At 49.2% G+C, this 24,436-nt stretch overlaps 2 protein-coding genes across 4 annotated transcripts in view; one reads left to right on the forward strand and one right to left on the reverse strand.

Moving 5' to 3' along the window:
- RAI2 (retinoic acid induced 2) overlaps nucleotides 1-24,436 on the reverse strand; it is a 101,277-nt gene that overhangs the window by 39,540 nt on the left and 37,301 nt on the right. The window contains exon 1 of one of the 3 annotated variants that reach the window (XM_032330277.1): nucleotides 19,034-19,122. The exons of 1 other annotated variant lie outside the window; for it this stretch is intronic. The gene's annotated coding sequence lies outside the window, so the exon portion shown is untranslated. Of the gene's footprint in view, nucleotides 1-18,451; nucleotides 18,850-19,033; nucleotides 19,123-24,436 lie in introns of those variants that run through there. One more of the 3 variants, XM_032330275.1, reaches the window with a different exon arrangement.
- Nucleotides 1,173-22,730, forward strand: LOC116583494 (cuticle collagen 2-like). Its single transcript, XM_032331561.1, has 3 exons — nucleotides 1,173-1,258; nucleotides 18,373-19,204; nucleotides 22,449-22,730. The coding sequence occupies exons 1-3, from the start codon at nucleotides 1,173-1,175 to the stop codon at nucleotides 22,575-22,577; spliced, it is 1,047 nt and encodes a 348-aa protein (XP_032187452.1). The 3' UTR covers nucleotides 22,578-22,730.

Here is a 24,436-nt window from a genome sequence, read left to right on the forward strand (position 1 = left end):
TTCCCAGTAACAACTCTGCCGCCCAGAGAGACGACACCTGCCCGGTGACAGAGTCATCTGAAGACCTGGGAAGCTGGTCTGTTTGACTAAAGGCTGGGTGCTTCACCTCTCACTCCCCACGTGGAAATTCAGGGAAAGCAGACCCAGCAGACAGCAGTGGGACCCATGGCTTCGTTGGACTTCTTGGGAGAGGCAGCAAAGGAAGGTCGAAAGGGGTTGGCCTCACACATCAGTGCTCACGTTTGGGATGTCAGGTGAGGATAAAGTCTCACCATTCAATCATTGCTTCGGCGGTACGTCCTAAGCAATGGCTGGGTACCATATGCTGTTCCAGGTGCTGGGAATATGGCAGTGAATGAGACTTGGTGGTGGGGAGCGTGGGGGGACAGTGAAAGAGGGACGAGCAAATATCCCGCAAGTTTTTGTCACAGGTGAGAGGTAATAAAAGAGATACCTTTTCATTCTTGATGCTGACAATTACAGAAATGTATGTTAACAGAAGTCGGGGGGGGTGCGGTGCGGGGAGCCAACTGGTGGGCAGTACCTTCCAAACTCCTGGGGAAGAGAAAGGAGATAGGCGTAGGCAAGAAAGACCCTTAACGATAGGGACCAAAGTCACTGCTGGCGGTGATCTCTCGGTGGCAGGATTACAAATGGTATTTATTTGCTTCTTGTTGCCATTCTAAATTTATAAATTTCCTCAAGTAGGTATGTATTACTTTTATTGCTATAGAGAAGCAAAATTCACCGAAACGTCAAAGGAAAGAAAACTCCAGAGAACCAGAACCCTCCTCTCCTGGCATTTAGGCAGCAACTGACAAGTCCGCCAGACAGGGCGATGCCTCACTCCAACAGTCACGCCGAGTGATATCTTATTTCAACACACTGCCTGATTCTTTCAGAATTCACTCACGGCAGCAGCCACCGGAGGAAATACACACTCATCACTGAGATATTAAGGACTGAATCCTGAAGCTTAATTTTTCATTAGGGCATTGTGCCATTTTTCAATTAAGATGGGTTTTTTTGTTTTGTTTTTCGGAAAAGTGCTGATGTGTAAAAACCTCATTTCCTTCCTTAGCACAACCGGCCTATGGATTTCATTTTTAATTGACTTCCATGTGTTCCTAAGAGTGGCAGAGAGACTGGGCTGGTGAGCTGCGTTTGCCACCATGTTCCTGGTGCTGGAAAGGAAACTGTCGCTCTGGGAGAACAATGCTTTGGAAAAATCTGTAAAACCCAGTCGAACACACCTAAGGTTTGTATGAAAGGGCAGGCATTACTCATGGGGCTTTGACAGTGAGAACGGAGACTAAAAAGCCGGCCAGCCCTTCAGTAATGAATGTGCCCGGATGATCTGGCCAGGTCTAATTTAGAAGCCAAGGAAGAATGTTCTAATAATGTCTCCATACAGCGGATTCATTGCATTATCTTTTTATTCAAAGCGTTCTCTGTGTTTTTGAATAAAAGAAGATTCCCACCAGCCCCTCCCCCAAATCTAGCAATAAAAATACCCTTGGTCAAACCAACAGGGTCCATGAGGGGCTTAGGTTCTTAATGTAAGATTCTGTTTTCGGCTAGAAATATTGTTTCAGAAGAAGCAATGATAGAAGGACCACAGGAAACATCTGTGTATACAAACAGGCTAGCTCACTAGGAATAAAAATGCATTATGTATCATGAAGGTCTAAATATTTTTATTAACACAGTTTGTTAAGCAAGAACTGAGAAATAAGGTTCCCTAAGAATCCCTCATCAAATGCATTCTTCAATATTTCATTTCATTCTTAGGAGAGAAGTAACTCTAAAATCTTATCTTAGATTTTAGCAATGAGTTTTCTATTAAAAGTTATTTCTTTTCCATCTCAGGCTGAGCAAAGCTCTGGGCCAAGGGGGTTAGGGAATTTGTTTCATAAAACTGACAGCTTGGCGAGCATTCAATCACTCGGCACTACACAGCCCAGGAGAACAAATAAGTCCTTTTCTGATGCTGCTCCAGACACATGACGAGGTATGTTCCATAGCTTTCTTCCCGCATTCGTACTGCTTGCTTCCTGCAGCAAGAAAAGGGGAGAGAAAGCACGTCGAGAGCTTCGACGAAGCCTGAGAGGAAGTGAAATTAATCAATCACACTCTCATTTGTAAGGTGGGGAAAAAAAAAAAAAAAAACCAACACAAGCTCGATGGCTATGCTGTTTTAATGGTCGTGACTGACCTTCTTTTCCAGAAGGCCAGTACGTTCGGGGAACTCTCAGCCATTTTGTTGTCCTGCCTTCAGTGCTTATGGACACGTGTCTTTGCATGATCTGATAGCGGCTTTAATGGGCCAGATAAGGCAAGCGTGGTGGCTGTCTTTGGCAGAGGGGACGCCAAGGGCAGGCTCCTGGCTCACAGCCTGGGCATCGTCCTGGGCAGCACAGACCAGCCTGCCCCAAATCCTGCACCAGAAGGAACCCAGCTCAGAAACTTCCTGTTGAACAGGCTGAATTCACAGCAGCCGGAGAAAGGAAACCATTACAAAAGTTCTGCCCTCCCCCGTAAAAAAAATTACAAGGATTTTTTTGAGGGGGGGGGTATTCATCCATTTCAGCTACTGAAAAATGCTGTGTGAGACACAACTAATCTATGCTGTTGAAGGCAGTGGGTACTGCTGGGGAGAGGTAATGGACAGGATGTGGGGAGGGGCTTCTAGGGGGCTGGTGTGCTCCTCCCCCCCCCCCCCCCCCGTCTCCATCAGGGTGCTGGTGACCTGGGTGCGTTATTTCATGTGAAATAAAAGCCCTTTTAAAATGCTGATACTATTATTTAAGCTTTTACTCACTATGTCCTTTATGCTTGGTTAAGAATATACCACAGGCGACTTCGTTGTAACTAACATCCACTCCTTATAAAGTGGTACAGAAGGGCGCAGAGAAATGACAAAGGTCGTTTTCACTCTCAGACTCATTAGAGGACAGCGTACTGTTGGGGGCTCTTTCCAAAAACCCAAGTGCCTTCTCGTTCCTTCACTACCTGAGCCACGTGGCCAGAAGAATCTAAACCTTACTTTTTTTCACATCTCCCTCTATATTTCCCTTTCTCTTTTGTTTCCCTGCACTGACCCTCTCCTTCTGATGCCTCTCCCGGTCACTGGTGTCACAGGTGCGAGGTGAGGGTTGTCACCTCACCCCTCTGTTTGTCTCTGCGTTTCTGGATGGAGCTGGCCAGGCCTTCGCAGGAAAAAGCCATCTCATTAGCTTTCCATTCCAAGTGCCCCTCTGTCCTCCCTTTACGACATGTTGTCTGCTATTTACTGAGGTTTATTTTGCAAGAGAAATACTTGTGGTGGGGGGGGGTGGGGAAGGGAAGCTTTTGAAGACAAAAAAACTGTCATTCGGTTTCAAAAGACTTATGAATAATGGAGAGCTACGGTTCCTTTGCATATGAAGATCCAAAGGGTCTACCGCTACAAATGATTTTGTGTTTTGCTGCTGTTCAAAAAAATAAATAAAGACTTTTTCTAACTGCGATTTCAAAGATGTAGGAACGTATTAAGGAAAGAAACTGTTCTCTCACCTCGGATCCAGTTTAAAAGACTCCCACATCCGATTAAGGACCTGCGGGTCCCAAATGCTGGCAGAACCAAAGAATTTGTTCATTCACCTGAAATTCACCCAAAATGTTCCAGTGAATCCCTAGGGTTGGAAGGGGGTGTGGGGGGGTGCGCTACAAGAAGGCGGCAACACAGGCTAGTTTCCGGGAAAGCAGAATGGAGTTCCCAGGCTCTTTAAGAGAAGACTTTCATTTGGACCCAGATAAGCTGTCTGAAAGGGCTTGGGATACATTCTTGCCTTCTCCATTTCCAAGCCCTCTTTCTGCTCTGTGGCGGCATCGCCATACTGAGTCCCCAGGAAGAACTGAGTCTTCACTGCTTGGCCCGAGACAGCTCCCCTGGTAAGTGGAATGACCAACGCATCCCAGTTTGCCCAGGACTGCCCAAGGCTTAGAGCGGAAAGCCTCATGTCTCAGGAATCCTCTCAATCCTGGGCAAATGAGGACAGTTGGTCAACCCAGTAGCAGGCCACCAGCCAAACCCCTCTCTTCCTGCTGAGCCCAGTAAAGGCCTGAACTGGCAGGATTACTCCGTGTCCCCCACTGCCTACAAATTCTGGCCTATTTAAAGCACATGCACTTGGAAAGTGTATTTAAAGCTGCCAACTGAAGGTGCTTGGGCTGTTGACTATGTCTGTCAGGTTTTCCTTTTCTCCCCCATTTTTTGGCCCATTCGCTGTTTTCAACACACTCCCTTCAAGATTGGGGGCTCCAGATGATTACATGGGCCAATGTCAAGATTGTCTGCCCACTCGCCGGACTGCAAAGGGAGGGAGGATCCGCATACTCAATCTCCCCCCTCTCCTGAGTTCCCTGACCCATCAGGGGGCCTAAACTATAGAAACCAGGGTGTTATCATCATTATTCTCTGTAGAAGCCATTACCGAATCCCAGGGGCGGCCTCCTAAACACTTCTACAATCCAACCACTTGCCTCTGCCATTATGCTACTTCAGTTCAAGGTCACTGCTCTCTGGGATTACTGCAACAGATCCCCCTTTTTGGTCTTCTTTCCCTCCTGCTAAGGAGGGAAAGTCTCCACTAAGACAAAAAACCAACCACAGAGACTAGATAACATCACTGGCCTCTATGAAACTGTTCAGGATCAAGTTCTTTTTCAAGGCTAACAAGACTCATTATGATCTGGACGCCACCTACCTTTTCTGCTCAGCATCATAAGCTCGCTTTCCTCAACTGTAAATGAAAGTAGTTATTTCTAAACATTACTCTGTGGTTTAAGTGAGAGCATGTATATTAAATTCTTGGCCAGGTGCTTCAGCTCCATTGTGGATTGGGAGAAGTTGAAGTCTTTCATGCCATCCACAGGAGTCATAAAAAGGAACAAGTCAGGGGTGCCTGGGTGGTGCAGTTAAGCTTCCGACTCTTGATTTCCGTTCAGGTCGTGATCTCAGCATCCTGGGATCGGACCCTGAGTCAGGCTCCACGCTCAGCACGGTGTCTGCTGGAGATGCTCTCTCTCCTTCTCCCTCTGCCCCAACCCCTGGCTCGCATGATGGTCCCTCTCTAAAATAAATAAATAAATCTAAAAAAAAAAAAAGAATAGGGCATTTGGCACTAGTCACTACAGAGATGAGGCAAGCAACAGATTTCAAGGAAGGAAAGCAATATCCCATACAAACAGGAGATGAAGAGCTTCATGTTCTAAATGTCCAAAATGGAGTTGAGGCTCAGTCTGGTGGACTGGAGGAAGGAAGGTCTTACCGCTGCTGAGTGGTGGAGACAGACACGAGAGGGAAGGGGGTGGGGCCCCACAGGTGTGCTCTGACTTGCTGAGCTCTCTCCTGGGTAGGTGGCCCAGAGCTAAGTGACATGATGGAAGTACTCAAAGCACAGGAAGTTGACATTTCCACCACCGATCAACAGGGACGGAACCCCTGCAGTAGCAGAAATGGGCCTTGAGTTCATGCCTTTGAAGACTTGGTTTTGGAAACAGATAAACTGGAAGAAATGTGTGTGTTTGTACTTTTTTTGTATGAAGCATATTACTACCAGCATCTAAGAGCTGTAGAGCACAGTGCCAGGAGCCAAGGAGGGCTGGGTTGTTAAACATGGTGATTAAAATGAACTTTAGGAAGTGCTGCCTGGCTCGAGAGACTGAAGGCTGGTTTGAGACCAAGCCACAAAAAAAGACACATGATTCCTGCTCTCCAAAAATGAAACAACTACAACAACAAAACAAAGAGAGAAAATGGCAAGAGGAAAGAACAGGCTCCATGGGAGAAAACACAGAAGATCTGTGCACACTTAGACCCAAAGTGATTCCATATTGCTCTTTTATTTTATAAATATTCATAAGAAAAACAGCCTAACAGCTACTTTCATGAGTAACCTCAGCTACTTCTTTACACCTGTCTTCCTTCCTTTCTCCCTTCCTTTCGTTTTTTCTTTCTTTCAAAAACAAGAACAACATTCTCAGCACCACTGAAAGCTAGATCAAGAGTCAAGGTCTCCAACATGACAGTCCCCTTTCCAGGGACCTCTCCAGGCCCCCTGGTCACTCACTCTGCCTCGCCTCCAACACTGCCCCACGGCAAATAGCCTTTGCCCTCTAAAAGGGACAAAGGCTTTAATTAGGATGAAGATACACGGCTGGGGGACCTGGCTCTGTCACCTGTCCCTTCACCTGCCTCCTTTTTTTTTTTTCTTTCCTACTTAACGTTTCTGCCACCATTTAATTGCAGAGAACAGTAGGCTGGACAACAAATACTCTTACATGTCCATACTTGCCCATCACCTGGGCGCTCAGACAATTCCTAGACATAGTACCTCTTGCTTCACACACACACCGCCCCACCCCCGGCTTTCCATCTCCTCTCCCAAGGAGCCCCAAATTAAAATGAATGCATTCCAGAACAATTGCCAAGGGATTGACCAGATCTAACTGTGGCCCAAATAAAGCTGGGACTGGTAGAGGGCCAGGTCTCCAGGACAGCAGCAAGAAGAAAGCTTCTCCCAAAGGACCTGAGCCAGCGACCCCTGCTGCTCTCTGTGCACCAGAAGCGAACAGCGGAACCCCAGGCCATACCACTTTAAGATGCAGGAATTAGTCCTTAAGCCCAGGTAGATAATGTTCAACCAAAGACCCTGACACCAGCAGCACCAGGGAAATTGTTAGAAATGCAAATTCTTGGGCCTCACTCCCGACCTGCTCCCAGGTTTGGTCCCAGGAATCTGTATTTTAACAAGCACTCCAGCTGATCTGAATGCACACCAAAGGTTGAGAACCACTGATCCCCGCAGGCCTCTGAGAAAGGGAGGGGCTGTGCTTGACTGGGAGTACATTATAAGAAAGCTGGGAGCAGAAGGACAGAAAGGCACCGTGAGATGGGCATTGTCCGGAGCTGCACTGTCCAAGACAGTAGCTGCTAGCCCCAGGTGGCAATTTACATTTTGAATTTTTTTTTGAAAAGAAAGATAAATATCTACAATCTCACTTAAATGTGGAATTAAAAAAAAAAAAAGCCAAACTCATAGTAAGAGAGTAGAATGGTGGTTACCAGAGGCTCAGGTGTGGGGGAAAGGAGGTGTTTTTTAAAAAGAAAAAAAAAGAACATAGATGTGGTTGCCGGGGACCTGGAGGAGGGGACCCGGGGAGTTCGTGTGTAACGGGCACAGGATTCCATTTGCAAGATGAAAAGATTTCAGGTGGTAGACGCTAGCGAGAGTTACACAACAGTGTGAATGTCCTTAATACTAGAGAACTATACACTTGAAATGCTGAAGGAAAAAAATTAAAAAGAAAATTAATTAAAAATAAAATTTTAAAGTCAGGTCTCAGCCATACTGGTCACATTTCTAGTGCTCAACAGCAACTTCCAGCTAGCAGTTACCATATTGGACAGCCAGCGTCCTAGCATAGAGTGTATTTCTAGTGTAGAATGGAAGTTCTACTGAATCAGGTGGTATAGAATCCCAGATCCACTTTCTACGAGCTGTGTGACCTTGTATAAGCTACCATCCTCTCGGAGCCCTGATTCCTCCTTTGAGAAATAATACCCACCTATCTCATTAAGGGGGTTACAAAGCTGGAAATAAAATAATAAAATGTAAATCACCTTGACAACCGTCCAGGCTATAGTAGAAGCTTGAGAAATGATAGGTCATATTGTTGCTATTATGATTTTATGAGCAACCCCTGGAGATATTTGCTAATGGAATGGACAGTCTGCATTGGCTAGGACAGACTCCTTCTGCTGTGTTTCGACTCCAAGTTTCAGCGCCTGTGAGAGCGGCTCTATTTTCAGCAGCACGTCCTGAAGCAATACCCATTTGTCGGCCGCTAGAAAGGTGGCCTCCCCATCCAGAAGCAGTACGTAAGAGACTTGTGGTAAGGCTAAAGTTCTTGAAGCCAGAGAGCCTCATTTTCTGTGGGGCTTGCTTTCTCTCTCTCTCTCTCTCTCTTCCTTCCTTCCTTCCTCCCCTGCCTCCAAACACAAATGTCATAATCGCTGGGACGGTCCATTACGGCAGACTCAGGGCTTCAGTGTTCTTCATCTAGAAAGATGCCCAAGAGATCTTGTAACCTTCTTGCAGATCTCCTCCAGATAAGAAAACAAACGAACCCCCAGATAATTGTACACCTCAGAGGCATTATCCTACTGAAGGCCAGTCGTGAGGGCGAGAATGGACTGGGAACATGGGAAGAGGGCTTCATATGTGGAGTTTTCTTTTAACTAAAGAAACAGGGAGTCACGGAATGTTCTGGAGCTGGGGTGACAAGGCTAGAGAAACGCCTACGGAGAGGAACAGCGGCTGGGGGAGAAAGGACAGGAGTAGAGCCGACCAGTAAGGACACCAGGGCCATGCCTAGGGGAGCCCTGCTGAGGCCGGCGGGCTCACGCAGCAGTGGGCAGGGCTGAGGAGAGGAGGAAGGTGGCTGCAACCTGTAAGAGCCGGCCACAGAGTTGGAAACACCATCAGGGATAAAAGGCCAGGCTCCCAGAGTTCAGGATGCACGCTCAGAAGCCACGTCCAAGAAGCCAGTTTCCCCTTTCAAACTCCTCTGGAGATGCGACTCCGTGCTTCCCATGGGCTGCAGACAGAGCCAGCGGCCTGTGGCTGATGCGTCAGAAGAATCGAGTGAGGGAACTCAGAGCAAGACTCTTGCTCCGGTTGGTTTTTCTGGCTTCAGAATCCTAACGAAGGCTTCCCATCATGATGCAGTTAGGTCTCCTGGATGAGCAACATTGGAAAAAATGGAGGATCCGACATGAGCTGGACAACTTCCGACTTTGTCAAAAAAGACGTTAAACTGCAAACGTCAGGGATAGTCTTGATCATTCATGAAAGAGCCGTGAACACCAAGACAAGTAGGAAGGCCATTTTAGAATAAAGGGCAGTTCTGTGAAATGGACAAGTTTTGGCTTTAAGAAGGAAACTCACCACATTTTCACTTTTCTTTCATTACACTGTGAATGGGCAGAAATTCTGTCACATGCCTGGTCTGTGGGGACCAATGGTTTATGTGACATTCCGAAATGGTTCCCTGCGTGGTTTGCGCTATAAGAATCAGACTTCATGACCCCAGATCCAGCTGCCCGGCTCCTAAGAGCAAAAGCAAAGCTTGAGGTTTCTTGGTGTGGGTGTGTCCAGCATGGAAAGGCAGGGCAGAATCAGCCTTTTCTTGCCCTCTTAAAATGCAAGTGATAAACCACAAAGGATCCTAGAACAAATGGTCTCGGATTGAGATTTTCACGTTCAATAATTTCATATTTAGTCTAGCGGGTTAGTGATTTTTTTTTTCTTAAAAGGAAACTGCAGCCAGAGCTAATTGCTCAATCTGAAATATATCTGGACATTGTTTAGATGTTGGAAAGGAAACAGTGATGTTGGAGAGGTTTAGCAAAAAGAAGGGCATTAATTTAGGAAAAAAAAAAAAAGCAAATGTAAATTAATAGAAAATGTAGCCCCAGATGATTTCCGTAGTGCTGATGTATACAGCCAAAGAATGAGCACCCTATTCTGTGCTTTCCTTGATATTTTTCTTATTTCTAAAATGTAAAAGGAAATTCATCAGCACGGACTCAATCCATTCCCATCCATTGATTTGTTGGCCAATCAATGGCCATTGTAATCTGAAAAAAAGAACACCAGTTTCGATGAACCTTTCCAAGTGAGGCCGTGTTCAGCTAAGCTTAATAAAGAGAAAAACAGCAAGGACCATCTGGAAAACACTCTTCCGGAGTCGCGAAAGATAGTGGCAGCCTTTGCCCAACCTGCTATAAATAAGTGTCTCAGGAAAAAAAACACCCGATTTTCAAATCTGTTTCTACTTAATACAGCTGCGATGGAGTTTATTTAGCTTTTCCCTATAGCAGGAGGACTGTTTGCATTTTTATGACAAGGGTCTAAATGTGTTTCACAGCCACTGCCACTGCCATTAGTTTGAGGAACCACACACCACTTGGACCTGTCTGTTTGCTTCTGCGGCACACAGCGGTGGCCCCGGTGGCCTCTACGCCACGAAACTGGCCTCCAAAGCCCAGATTTATGATCCTGCTTCCTCTCCCAGTCTTGCAACCATCACCCAAATCCTGGCTGCCTACTCAGAATGACCAAGTGTCCTGGGCTACGAGTCAATTATTTATCTGCCTGGACTTGGCACGCCGTGGATGTCTGCCAAGCTCACTGCCTCTTCCTTCAGGACGACAAGGAAGGATCGAACTGCTCTCCAGGGGAGGCTAGAACTCACCCACGCAGGGTGTGCTGCTGGCTTGGCCCACCCCGATGTGCTCAGCTTTTCCACCTCTCCTCACTGGCGGAGCCTGACCCTCGGGATGCCTTCAGACACTCCTTGGGAAAGGTCAGTCTGCCTCGATGGCCGCACCATGACCCTGCCCGCACTGAGGTCGGCACTGAGCGCCGCCCATGGCCCATTGCACTCCAAAGACCGGCAGGACACACTGACCTCAGGATGCTTGCCTGGGTAACGTGTGACCCACCTCTCTGTTCTCCCTCTGGGACAGCGCGCACCCCAGTTCCATGTTTTAGCCCCAGGATGCCTCCCCTGAGAATGCTTAACCCTTCTCTCTAGCCTTTCAAGGGACCCTCCGAAAGAGGAAGGCTAAAGGCTTGTCCCAGCGGCAGCCTTCCCCCTGCTGCTGTTGACCACAGGCACTACCAGGTCTATCTGCCTACAGGGAACTGGGGGGGGCTGAGAAGGACCACCGAGATCTGAATGCCCCGGCATCTTGAAAAATACCCCATCTGCCCACCACTGACATTCTCCCTCAACAGCCCTGGAAAACATAGACATTAGTGGTGGGTAAAGGGCTGCCACGATCCGAAATGAGTCTATTACAGGGTTACGCACAGAGCTCTCCCAAGTACACTAATGGGCTAAATTAATTGGTTCAGGCTTAAGATGCTACAGGAGAAATGACAGTGGAGAGGGGGTAGGGTGGACGAAGATGCCTGCTGGCTTTGAAGGCATGCCTGGAATCAGGTGCACATGAAAAAGAAATTAGGGAGGAATAAACCTGCTCTATGAAAAACCAGAAAAGCCCTTATTATTACAGTACCTCTACTTACCTACACCTTATTTAGTTGCCTGCCTTAAAAAAAAAAAAAAAAACTCTCTGCTTATACAATCTTACAGACTCATCCACCAACCTTAGAGTGAAATCAGGCAAATGACACACCTCCAGGTGTTAATTATTTGCCCCCATGAACAGTATATATAAAAGTCTGGGGGATAAACTGTGTCCTTTACTATTTCAAAATCAATTCACCAAAACCCACAAATTACTTATTAAACCTTGGTCTACACCAGTGTTTCTCAACCAGGGGCGATTTTGCCCCAGAGAGGACATTTGACGAAGTCAGGAGATATTGTGGATTGTCACAACTGCGGTGGCCAGGAACAGTGCTACTGGCATCCAGTGGGTAGAGGCCAGACGGGCTGCTGATATCCTACAGCGCACAGACCCACTGACCCCAACAAGGAAAAATCTGGCCTAAAATGTCAACAGGGCCAAGGTGGAGAAACTAAGCGCTAGATAAAACCAAAATGCTCAGCCTTTAATATTCATCTATTTGGCAGTCCTCAAAGGGAGAAGATGTCATTTCCCTTGACATCTAAGGTTGGTTTACATATACGTTAGCTAAGGACATGTTTATTCCTTTCCAAATAAGTGCCATAGGTTCTCAGTCTGGACCTAGGAACATTAAAGAAATACTGTGAGAGGGGTGCCTGGCTGGCTCAGTTGGTTAAGTGCCTGACTCGGTTTTTTAAAATACTTATCTTTTTGAGAGAGAGGGACTATGGAGGAGGGGTAGAGGAAGAGAATCTTCAAGCAGACTCCACCCCCTCCCCCACTGTTGAACAGGAAGTCGGAAGTCCAACACAGGGCTCAACCCCACAATCCATGGGATCATGACCTGAGCCTAAACCAAGAGTCAGATGCTCAACCGACTGACCTACCCAGGCACTCCCATGTACCTGAGTCTTGATTTTGGCTCAGGTCATGATCTCAGGGTTGTGAGATCGAGCCCCACGTTGGGCTCTGTGCTGGGTATGCAACCTGCTTAAGATTCTCTCTCTCCCTTGCCCTCTGCCCCTCCTTGCCCACTGCTTACATGCTCACTCACATTTTCTTTCCCCCCTTTCTCTCTCCCCCTAAAAGAAAGAAAGAAACACCGCAGTGATGGCAGGGGTAGATAGGGTGCATTTTAAATGCATATTCCATCAGTCTAAATGGATGGAAATTAATATCCCATAAAATAAAATGATTCTCTAGTTATGTTCCATACAAAACCAAAATCAATACATCGTATTTTACTTAACCTGCAATTAGAGCTTTTTAAAAAAACGAAAACAAGGAAATGCCATTCTTTTCCATTTCTTGCTAACTGGGTACACATTTCTGAACATGAGGCATAGAAAACAAACAAGCAGACAAAAACCTTTTTTTTTTAAAGCAGATTTTTCCAGAGCATAAAAAGCTTCCTGAATCATTCCATTTTATTTATTGTGGATTCAATCATTCTTAGTGAGCAAAACGTGCAGCCCATTCTCTTGGTTATGCCTGCCTGGCTTTCCAAATGCCCTCAAAACTGGGATGATGAATCATATACTTTGGCCCCACTGTGTCAATTAATAGTAAGCGAAGAATCCCACACAGCCAAGACAGGACTTTCTGCCTGATGTTTCTGTGTATGTGGGAGCGTGAAGTTGGGACAGAGGTGGGGGGCCGTCCTTCAGCCAATTGTTTCCAGAGCATCTTAAGTGCAGGTGTTGAGATTCTCTTAACTTTCTTCAGTTCTAGAATATTCTGTGTGGCTCTACAGTGCCCCTAACATGGGGGTGGGCTTTCTTCAGGAGAAATGCAGGTTCCTAGAGTTGGCCTAGAGCTTCCAGGCTTCAAGTAGGAAGGAAACAATGGCTTACAGTTATACATCATGACCCTACCAGGCCACCATTCCTTTCTCTGAATTATACGGCCAAAGTAGCCATTCGCACAAAAGTAAAAATAACAACAACGACAAAAACGCCCCCAATGCACCCAGTCTTGGCTGCCAGCAAGGCCCGAATCTGCTGCTGAAAAAGAGCAGTTGCTGCAGTGCAGCTGGAGGAGCTTTTCCAGGGAACTGGTAATACCCTGGCTGTTAATGAATTATTTTTCGCCAGAATGTCGGATTCTTCCTGTGCTCCAGTAAACAGTCTGCGTCTGCCATGGGAAACAAAACCAGCTCCTTCCGAGGAGCTCAAGGAGGTCAGCCAAGGGTCCCCTATGGGGGCAGCCCCCTCAGGGGCCAGAGCCACAGGGCCTGACCTATAAATCACCGCAGCCCCAAGTTCATTAGTCCAGCCTTTTCCATCTACTTGGGCCGTGCCCATCTCCCAGGGAAGGGCCCAGGAAGACCACAGCGCTGGCTGGGAGCCTCCCCCCTTCCCCAGCAACCGTCCCTTTGTCCGATTTCCTCATCTGCACCACCGTGGTGTGTGAAACTGGGCTTCCTTGCATTTATTCTGTCTCTATCAGAGAAACTGTATGTATCTCCTTGCTCTTGTTTTCATCAAGCTGTCAGGAAATCACTATGTGCATCCTCTTTTCCCCTTTCCTTTCTATAAGATTGGCTCCAGCCCCAAATAACCCACTCTCACCATTAGGGTGTCTACTTGGGACACTCTTCTCCAAGCACAAATCCCCAGGAAGGATACTCCTAGACAAGGTGTTAAGGAAATCAGCTGCTCAGGCAAGAGACAGCTCTCCACTAGATAAAGATACCAGCCTGGGGTGGGGTGAGGTGGCAGAGAGGAGAGGAAAGGGGTCACTTCACTCAAGCCAGCCCTGCCCGTTCCCAGCCCTGTCTTGCTGTCTGAGCTCCCCGAAGTTTCAGGAGCCCACACTCCTCGGGGGAACCTGACTGACCAAACATGTTCATGGAGAGCCTTGATGAGTCAACTCCCCTCCAAATAACACCTTAGCTACCGAAAATCAAAGTTGCCCGAGACCAGGCTGCCAGCCCGTGCCTCCCATCTGCCATGGAGACAGAGGGTCTTCATGTCCCCTAAAGTACCATGAGGCCGAAGGCACAGGCTGGTTTCTCTAGTTGGCTCTAGAGAAACACTGCCTAACAGAAATAATATGTTGTCACTTCTCTGGTAGGCACATGAAAAAGAGAAAAAGAAACAGGTGACATTCATTTTAATACTGTAACTTATTTGACCAATACAGTCAAAATATTATCATTGCACCACATAATTAATATAAAAATTATTAATGAGCTATTTTGCATTCTTTTCTTTTTGTACTGAGTCCTAGAGATCACGTGCATACGTTATCCCGCTGGTGCTTCCTACTCTGGACTAAGCCACCTTCCGACTACGAATGGCCACATGTGACTTGCGGCTACTGTAGGAGATGGTGCAGATAATGGAACATTTCCATCATCGTAAAAGGTTCTATTAGACAGTGTAGTACAAGACCAAAAAGCTGTGGGAAGAAAGAGTGACAGGTGAGAGCAGGGTGAGCCATCAAGTTCCTGGAGCTAAGAATTAAAGCAGAAATGGGAATGGCAAGGATTGGGATATTCTAAAAGCCCAGACCTACTATTAAGGGGAGATTAAAATGGGCTTTTATGAGAATCCCAGGGCCCATGCCTATATTGGGGGGGGGGGGACTGCCCCACAGCAGTGGGAAAGCCAGCAAGTATAATAATTGGTCAAAGCATCTCTGGGTTGAGCTGCCCCCATCTTAGCTCTTCTGATCTGCTTCAGGCAGGGGCTGGGGCAGAAGATCGCCAAAGTCACGTATGTTCTTTCAATAACAATTCTGGGTTTGCAATCTAATTTGGTGAAGCAGATAAAGAAACATGATCAAATTATGTGCGCCTGTGTTTGCCCATGTATGTGTGTTTGTGTGTGTGTTCTTGGTTGGAGAGGGAAGGAGGGTCATGTGCAAAATCCAGAAGTACAAATGCGACCACCAAAATCACCTCCTCGCCAGTTGCCATCAGAACACAGGAGAGAGGTAGATTCAAGAGGCTCATGAAAAAAGGCGGAGCCACAAAGGAGATGCTTTGGGTCTAGAAAGAATGAGATGATGGGCATCCAGGCAGATGAACAGGTGAGAGAAAGAAGTGGTAATCTTATCTCCAAAGACAAGAGGTGCCAACTCTATTGCAAGGATGGCACCCTGATCCCCAAATCAAGCTTAATTCAGAATCCCATGTAGGCTTTTGTTCAGGGGAGAGGACAATTAGCCAACTTCTGCCCTCCATGAGCCTCGAGAGCCTCATTCTCAGAGGTCCCCTTCATACTCTAATCAGGGAGGCAGCAGAATCACATATGGATTCCAATCCTGGTTCTCCCAGTGGCTCCAGAATTTCTAGCGGGTTAAAGGCTACCATCTTGTTGGAAAGGGACTAAGGGACTTGTGTACATGATGCATATGCGTGGTAAGATCTCATCTCATTTTTATTGAGAATTTATTTATTCGAGACAGTTTAGAGTCAGAAATACTTTACCCATCCTTCGGTCCTTCCATGGAGAGCTAATTATTTAATCTGTCTAAGCTCAGTTTCCTCACCTGTAAAAAAGGGAATGCTCTTGCCCATACCTCATAAACTTGTTGACTTGGACCTACCACAAGCTAGAAATGGAGCACGACACCAGGAACTCCAAATCCCCAAGCAAAGAAAAAACATCTCTGGATTTCTCCCTGCTGAGTCTCCCTTGATGATGACTTACAGCTGCCTCCCCCCCACCATTTGCTCCATCCATTCCATCACTTAGTCACTCAACTCCTGTTTATTAAGCAACAGTTGGGCATTGGAAATTCCAAGATGACAAGACACAGTCTTTCCATCTGAAATAGTCTGGGACTATCTGGGGTCTATGCACTTGGCACGTGAGCATGTACCCTGGCTGACTGGGTTGCCTCACTGGTAGGCTCCCTGCCCCCAAGCTTGGAACCACAGTTTTTGAACATGGAGGGGCTGAGGACTCTGGCCTTTGGGAGAAATAAATAAGAGACTTAGAAGAGGGGTTAGAGGGATGTGCTGCTCCTTTAATTCATAACCACCAAAGTCGGGACTCAGACACACGACTGGAAAGTTCTCTGAGCCTCAGATTCCTTATCTGGAAAATCATGCCTCCATCACATCATGGTTTCCCACATGTGAAGCGTTTGGCAGACAGAGGGCAACGACAAATGTTAATTCCTTTCCCCATTTATTTCCCTGCACTACCCTCCTCCCCCCAGATCTAAGGTTAGGGAAGGAGCCAGAGAACAGACACTGGCTCTTTTCTTATTATACATTCAGAGCATGCTGTGTGTGGAGATGGCCACATCCAGAATAACCTCCATTCAGGATCAGATGGAGTTGGGGAGGCCAGTCCCATCTAGCTTTTGGGGGGGGGGCTGCAGCTAGAGCTCTGTCAGCTCTGTCACCTCATCACACACCTCTTGCATTTTCTTTTTCTTTCTTGCTTTCCAGACGCCCTGTCTCAGAGGCTGTTTTCTGGCTACAAGACTTTTTATTTATTTTCGAGTTTTTGCCCAAATGCCCACTGACCAAGTTGTTATACTGGTGACTGGCATCACCTGGAACTCTGTTTTCTCATTTTTTTTTCCTGAGATGGGCAGGTTTTCTGGGGCCAAACCTCAACAGCAGGACGTCTGGTGCTTCTTTGCTTGATAAAGGACCACCCCCATGTTGCATGGGCTGGTGCCAAGCTCCAGTCTGACGTGGCTCACCGTGCCCGGGCTGCCTTGGAATGCCTCTAGTAGGCATCAGTCAGGATGAGACACAAGCGGCCATTTGTAGGATATTTAAGGGGGGGCGGGGTGTGGATTCGGGGTGGGTAGGTGGCCTCTTAGGGCTTCTAAGGGGCAGGGAAATTGAGATGGCACCAGGTGTGTGTTTTGTGCGTTCCATCCTACCCCCGATTTCTGAAAGTGGCCCAGCTCCCCCCCCCCGCCCCCCCCCCCCCCGCTCCTCTTTGAGAAGAAAAGGCAAATGACAAAACAGTGGGGCAGGGGCCACAATGCTGCCCTGGTGAGTGGCTCCCACCCGCTAGCCTCCCCAGAGCCCCCTCCCACACTGCCACCCCTCCGCTGTACCAAAAGCACATCACAATACACTTGCAAAGTTATCCCAAGTCTCTTGGTCAATCAACAAACGATTCTGAAGACTCAAAAGGAGGAAGAGAGGCATTTAGCCCACGCTGGGAAGGACCTGGGAGAAGCAAAGAAAACCTTGCATGCAAGGCTAAGAATTGTTTTCTCCCTGCTGGCTGCTTTTCTCTCTGTTCTAAAGAGAAGCTTCCAAAATCAGCTAAATAAAGGGGTCACACCAGAGGATGAGAGATAATGCTAAACCAACAAAAACAAAGACCCAAATGAAACAGAGTGAGCCATGAGAATCCGCGGTTATCAAAACTTTGTTTGGCCGTATCTATTTATCATCGCTGCACAGCCGGGCTCTGCGGAATATCATTCTGTTGATGTCACTTATCCTCAGCAAAATATTTACACGTCCTTAAAAACGCCAGATGAGGGGGGCTGGCTGCAGGGCGCCCCTCAAGCCCCTCCGCGGAGGTTCTGGGCAGACCGTGAGATGCGGGCACGACAGGGGGTGGCTCCAGCGGGCACAGGTAAGAGCTACCGACAGTTCCCGGAACCCGGCCACCCAGGAGCTGCGCTCCGCCCTGCCCACCTCTCCCCTACCTGACTGCAAGCAGCAGCACACACCCGCCCCCCCCCATATGGTGTCAGCGCCTCCTCCTCCTCCCCCTGCCTTTCTCATTGATTAAGTTCTCAAACCATTGTTAAAGCCGGGTTGCTTTTCCCTGGAAAACTGGGCTGAATTCATTAAGCTTTCCCCTGCCACAAAAGGAATATTCATAAAAGTTTGGCAGGCAAAAAGGGAGGCTGACTGCATGCCATGGGGTGGGTGACAATTCGCTCCTCCAAAGCCACCTTCTTCTTCCGTGCCCCATCCCTCTCTCCATCCATCCGTCGTGCCCCAAACCTACTCCAGGGACTTCTGATAGGGAAACACAAAGCAGCAGCTGTTTGGCAACATTTCTACCCCTCGCCGGCAACTGTGGTGGGATGCCATTTCCCCACCCAGGCGGAGCTTATCCTGAACAATAGTCGGGCTTTAAACGGCAAACAAGCAAACACACAGAGCACAACCCCAACCCCGAAAAAGCCAACGCCGAGGGAAGCGGTAACTCCCTCCGCAGCAAAAGGCACCGCTGAAACGCACGCAAAAACGCTGCGAGAACGCTGCTCGATGCCTAACATGGCAGAAAGCCCGAGCTGGTGCGGCCACCCCGGGTCTGGGCATTGGGGGGCACGAAGGCTCCCGGGACGCCGACGCACACTCACCGGGCTTCAGGGGGATGCGGGGCTGGCCGAGCGTCACAAAGACAAGCCCAGCGCGATCTGGCAAAACCCAACTTTCCACCCGGCTCGCCAGGGCCGCCAGATACGTCAACAGAATCCATCTTTCGAAGGGCCTGGAAGGCTCCGGGTTTTCCGGGCCGGGGCAGAGCGGCAAAGCCGGCGGCGGCCCGGTGCGGTGCCCGGGCGCGGAGTCCGCCGCGCGCCGCCCTCTGTGCCGGGTGCCAGCGCTGGTGGCGGCCCGAAACCCACTTCGGGGCCCCCGCCCCGCCGGCCGGCGCCGCCTCTCCGGACCCGCCAGCCAGTGCGCGGCGCCGGGAGCAGGAGCGGGGCCCGGGGACGCCGCACGGGTGGCGGCCTCGGGCCGCGTCCCCGCCCCCGCCCGGCCCTCCCAGCTGGCCCCGGCCTCTGGGCGCCGTCCTGCCCACGGGAGCAGGCCCCTCCCCGGGCGCCGGGCCCCGCCAGGCGCGCCCAGCCCGGCGCGCCCCCTGCGTCCCGGTGGCAGGTCTGCACGGGGAGGGCGGGGGAAGGGGACCCCGGCCAGCACCGGGGCACCGCGGTGGCTACCTTGCAATTGCGGCCGCCGCCTCCAGGAAGCCAAGGGGTGGTCGCGGGTGCGGGAACTCTCCGGTCTGGCGTCGCCGCCCGCCGCCTGAAGGGGGTGCGCAGCGGTGGGAGCCGCCGTCGCCGCTGTCACCGAGCCGCTGTCGCCGCCGCCGCCGCCGCCGCCGGTTGTGCGTGAGTGTGTGTGCGCCTGTGTCCGGGCGAGTGTGTGTCTGCGTGCGGCGCCCGGCCTTTACTATATACACCAAGGGGTGGGAGGAGGCGGGGAAGGGGAGGGCTTGGGGGAGGTGGCGGAGGAGGGGGAGCGGGAGGGGGGCGAGAGGGTACCCGAGGAGGCGGCGGCGGAGGAGGGACAGGTGATCTCGCCCACGGGGAGGGCGTGGCTGTGGGCGGCGCAGGGTGTTAGGAGGAAGGGGCGCCCGAGGCTCGGGCCAGGGGAGGGGGGAGATGGACATTGGGGAGGGCCCGCGGAGCGGGGATCCCGCTGCCAAGTGGCGGGCTGGGGACCATTCCAGACCCCAGGATGAAGAAGAGCGAGAACAGAGCCCCGGAGGAAGGAAGTGGCTGGCTGATGGAGGCAGGAGAGGTGGGAAGGGCCCAGCGATTACCTCCTAAAATGCCAGTGTGATACAGGTAGAAGATCCTTCTCTCAAGGTGTAATATTATTAAAGGCAAAATTAGCCCCACGGACAGAATCTAATTTCCACAAACTTGCCTGAGAGGTGATTTGTTTCTTAATCTAACATTTCTTAAGCACTTGGTGTTTTGCCAGACACCAGGGCTAAGACCTGGGGTTAGAGCGGTGACTGAATATGGTTGCTAATCAGTAAATAAGTAATACGTATTAGTAGTACTATTGGTCATTTAAAAATAAAATAACCTAAATTCTATAAATGTTTTAAGAGAGCGAAGGAAGCAACTGCACTGGTTGAATTAATCCTTACAGAGGTAAAGATTTTGTTTTTCCTGGAAATCAAAGCAGGACGAAGGTAGTGGAGAAAGAATTGCAGAGCTGATGTTACTTTAATCAGAGCAGAGAACAGTCTAGATCCAGCTATGCTTTGCATGTTCAGTCCTCCATCTCAACAGCGCGACTAGTAACCATGACTTCCCTCTTGTAGAATTTGGGGCGGCCACACAGAATGTGAAAGACCTAGAGAGCAGCCTGGCAAGTTTATAATTAGTATGGGAACCTGAACTTGTATTTGAGAGGTTCTGGTCAAACCCTGTTGTGTTGCAAGCATAATGTGGTAGAAATCGGGGCCACATTATGACTTTTGTGGACAATTCTGCCTTTGTGATTTCCCCTCTCCATTAAAAAAAAAATACCTAAAAGTGATATTTTACAGTTGTATTGGTGTAAAGACAAATGTATTAATGTTATGTGTTAGTACATTTCCTTCAACCTAGAAGATCAATTTTTCTTTTGATTTTAAATGACATGAAAACATTTCTGTGGCCTCTGAAAAGTATTGTGAGCTACATGCACAGTGCCCACTGCTTGTAAGAAAGAAGTAAGCTCTGGTGGTACCATTCCTTGATTCTGAATTTGCTCTTTTGCGGGGAAAAAAAAAAACAAATTAAGAAGTACTCAGTTGACATAGAGGCGGAAAGACACACAATGTAACTTTAAGAATTGATAATAAGGAATATCAACAGAAAGTACCAGTTCCTACTTGTTTCGGTCAGGCTCTTGGGGTCTTAAATCAGCTTCGAGTCATTAATGATACCTGTGGAAGTATTTGTCTGTGAATGTGTCTTCAGCCATTCCAGTAGCCAAAGACTTCCTCTAGAGATCTCACAAATGTTTGAATCCTTGGATCAGGTATATGAGGTCTGTGTTGCCAGGACTAAGCCTGAATACAACTAAAGACACAGCTGGGCAATTATAATTGGGCAAGTTCATGGATGAAAGATCCATAAAGGTTTTGTGTGTGCCGAGGGGGTATGTGTGTATAAGGTAGGGATTGATACCCTGGCAGGCAATTACTAGCCTATTTCTTTTGTTGGCCTCATCACAACCCTGGGTTAATGTTTGATCCTTGCTGGCAGTACTGATTCATATTTGCTGCTCTTTGAGGGGCTTGTGTTTTCAGGAGAGACTATATTGATTCAGATTAATGCATAATAAACAGGCATTATGGTTCCACAGAAGTGTACAGTGGCACCCTTCTGTATTTTCATCGTGACTGCCATTGCAGAGAGAAGGAAAACGAAGAAGTCCATAATTATAGAGCAGGTTTGGATAGGGGAGGAGACATCTGGGGACAGAAATAAGACCTTACTATGGAAGAATCGTATTCATATAGTTAAAGGGATGCCCAAGAAAGTGGAGGGAAGAAACAATATGCCCAAATAGCGGGAAAGAACCCCCAAAAAATCTTCCAGGTCTGTTCAGGATGATTTTCTAGATGTCTGATTTTAAAATTTGGTGATTTTAAGTAAGGACTCAAGAAACTTCCCATCTCAGATCTGAATCTTTGCTCTATACCTTGCTTTTCTAACATAGCATCTCCTCATAATCTAGTTTTTACATACATGTCAGAAGGATGATTCATTTATTTATCCAGTAAACATCTATTAAGCACCTGCTGTATGCCAGTCACTAAGCTAAGGGCTATAGTTAGAGAAAGGGTTAACATACGGTTGCTGACTCCAAGGAACTCAGAGGCCAATAACTGCTAACGATACAGTGTGATACTATGTAGTGCACGGGGTTTTATCACATCGACTAGGTGAGCCCCAAAGGAGGGGGGGGCTAGCCTTGTGTTGGGAAAGGGTAGAGAGTGGTATGGGGCAGAGCAAACAGAGGAGACTGCACAGACATGGCGATAAGAGCTGAGCACTCAGAAATAAATGGGAGCTTTTCAAAGTAAGGGAAAGACATTACAAATGAAAGGAACAGCAGGCACAAAAGCTCAGATGCAAAGCACATTCTGGAGGCTGCAAATATTCTGTGAGACTGCGGTGGAGGCCCTGAGAATAAGGGGCGGGGGCTGGAGGGCAGCTGACAGCCCTCCTCTGTCGTCTGTCATGTAAAGGAGTTTCTTGCACTTAAGGAAGGCTTTAAGCAAGGGGTGACTGAGAAAGATTTGGGTGGAGGAATGCTCCCTCTGTTGGTAGGTGTGAAGGGCTGACCGGAGGGAGTGACGTTGGCAGCAGGGAGAACAGGTGACAGGGCCTGTGGCAACGATCAGGGCTTGAATCCTGGTAGGACCAGCGGAGATGAAGGGCAGGACCTTGAGGCCAGTTGTACTCAGGATTGACAGGACTCAATGACGGAGGGCACGGGAGGAGTTAGGGTAACTGGCTTTCTGGACTGGATGATGGGGTGGGGGTGCGGTAAGCACTGAGAACAACATCCTGGGAAGAGAAGCAGACTTGGGACTGGAGATGATGAGTGCTATCTGTCCCCCAGAAGCAGAATCCTGAGACAAGGATGCAAGAGCGGAAAGTTGATTTGGAAGTGAAGGGAGGCGGCCCTCAGGAAGTGACAGCTGGTCAGGATTCTCTCCCCTCATGTTCGTGCTTGGGGCTCTTAGTCTGAAGGAGCTTCAGTACCCCTTACCTACTGCAAGTCTTACAACCTCCTTTTCCATGGGGAGGAACAGGTGGATGGACTGGGCTGGGAGCCGTGTGTCACCGGAGGCTACCAGCGTTTGTCCAAATGAGTGGAGAGCCCAGGACCTGCGAAGCGAGAAGCCAGGTTGCATGAAACGAGGTAAGTGCATGTTTATCCGTGGAAAAAAGACCGGAAACAAAAACTAAAGCCGGGAGAGAAATCTGAAGTCACGGGGCATGAAATAATAGGCAGTGGATTTTGATTAAGTGGAAAATAGACTCCAATTTGGTTTTGGAGAGCTAAATTATTTTGCTGGATGGGAAAATACTGGCAGCAATAACACGAGTGTGTCTGAAATACTGGCCCATAAAGGACCAAGAATAGGCTGGCTCAGAGATGACCCCACGCACCCCAGCCTTCTGACGGGGAAAATGATGTTCAGTAGAGAAACACAGATGCACACGCGTGTGCACGTACACACACACACACACACACACACCCTTTACATAAGCCAAGTCCTCCTCTCTTTCCTCTTGTCTTTCCAGGTGCCAGACTTGCCTTTCCTTTTTTAAAAATTTATTCACAAACGAACCAGCTTGATCTCTCCGTAAGAAAGGGAAGCTCGTCAAAGTTGCCCTGGGGTGTCGATGAGCGCTGACAATCAGACTAGTATCCCAAGCACTCGCAGCAGGTACCTGCGGAGACGCTCCCCGAGAGCAGTGGGGACGTGAAGGAGACGAGGAGCCGTCCGCTGGAAACCGACGGCTGGAAACCAGCGTCCCCCATGCCGGGCACTGTGGCGACAGCAAGGGTCCCTCTCCGCCATCCCTCGGAAGAAGAGCCACGGGGGGCTTTCTCAGCGGCAACCCACGGGCTGTTGGGAGCGATGACCTCCCTCACAGACACACCCACGGGACCGGGCCAGCGCGCCGGTCACCGACAGACGGACGCGGGGCCGCAACTTCACGGGGGGCCACGCCCCCAGGTGACTGCGTGCTCCTGCCACCCCCTCCCGTGCCGGGATGGCCCACCGGGTTTGTCCCGAAGCCCGCATGGCCAGTCTCTCCAACGTGACTGACAAGGTTTCTCTTGCTGTTCTAAGCTCCGGAGGTGAAAGGACTCGACAAGGTCATACATTTTGGGAGAGCGCATCAGTGTGTGGCACGGAGTGGACTTGAATCGTGCTGTCTGTCCTCAGCTGAGACGATTCCTCCGATCAGTGCACTGTAGGAACAATGTCACAGAAGGAGGAAACAGAATGAGAGTAAGGTGTCTCTCGCTAGGACGGCTAGCAGTTTTCGTCGCTGTCCTTTGCCTGGGTCAGCATCAGAGGGTCTAGGCCGGGTCAGCATCGGAGCTCTCGGGACACGGCTCACCATCAGCCCCTGCCCACCCCGGGCCCTTGCAGGGGGACTCTCCGAGGCTCGTGGGCCCCACGAGGACGCCTGCCCGATTTCCAACCCACACCAGCAGTGGCCGGCTCTGACACGAAGCTGGCTTCTCCCGTCTGATCCCCTTGTGTGCCCGAGCCACCGCTCGGCCCCAGAGACCGGCATTCCCCCGTCATCCTCTCCGTGACCCCAGCCCTAGGATGACACTTGTGGTTCTCTTTCTCTGCGTGGCTCTCAGGCCTTCCACGGAACGTGGATCTCCGCCTCCTGATCCCACTCCCTCAGCCTGGGATGGCCAGATGGCTTGCCGCACGGAACAGAGCTGGTTTCTGCGACGCTGACATCCTGCCTTCCGTGGAATGCCCCAAACCTTGACAAGAGTATTTGCATCAATTGTGGACTACCACCAGCCTGGACCATCTCCTGCATTAGCTGGGTCTTCATTACAGATTT

Source organism: Mustela erminea, chromosome X (assembly GCF_009829155.1).
Source record: "Mustela erminea isolate mMusErm1 chromosome X, mMusErm1.Pri, whole genome shotgun sequence".
In the NCBI taxonomy this organism is placed as follows: domain Eukaryota; kingdom Metazoa; phylum Chordata; class Mammalia; order Carnivora; family Mustelidae; genus Mustela; species Mustela erminea.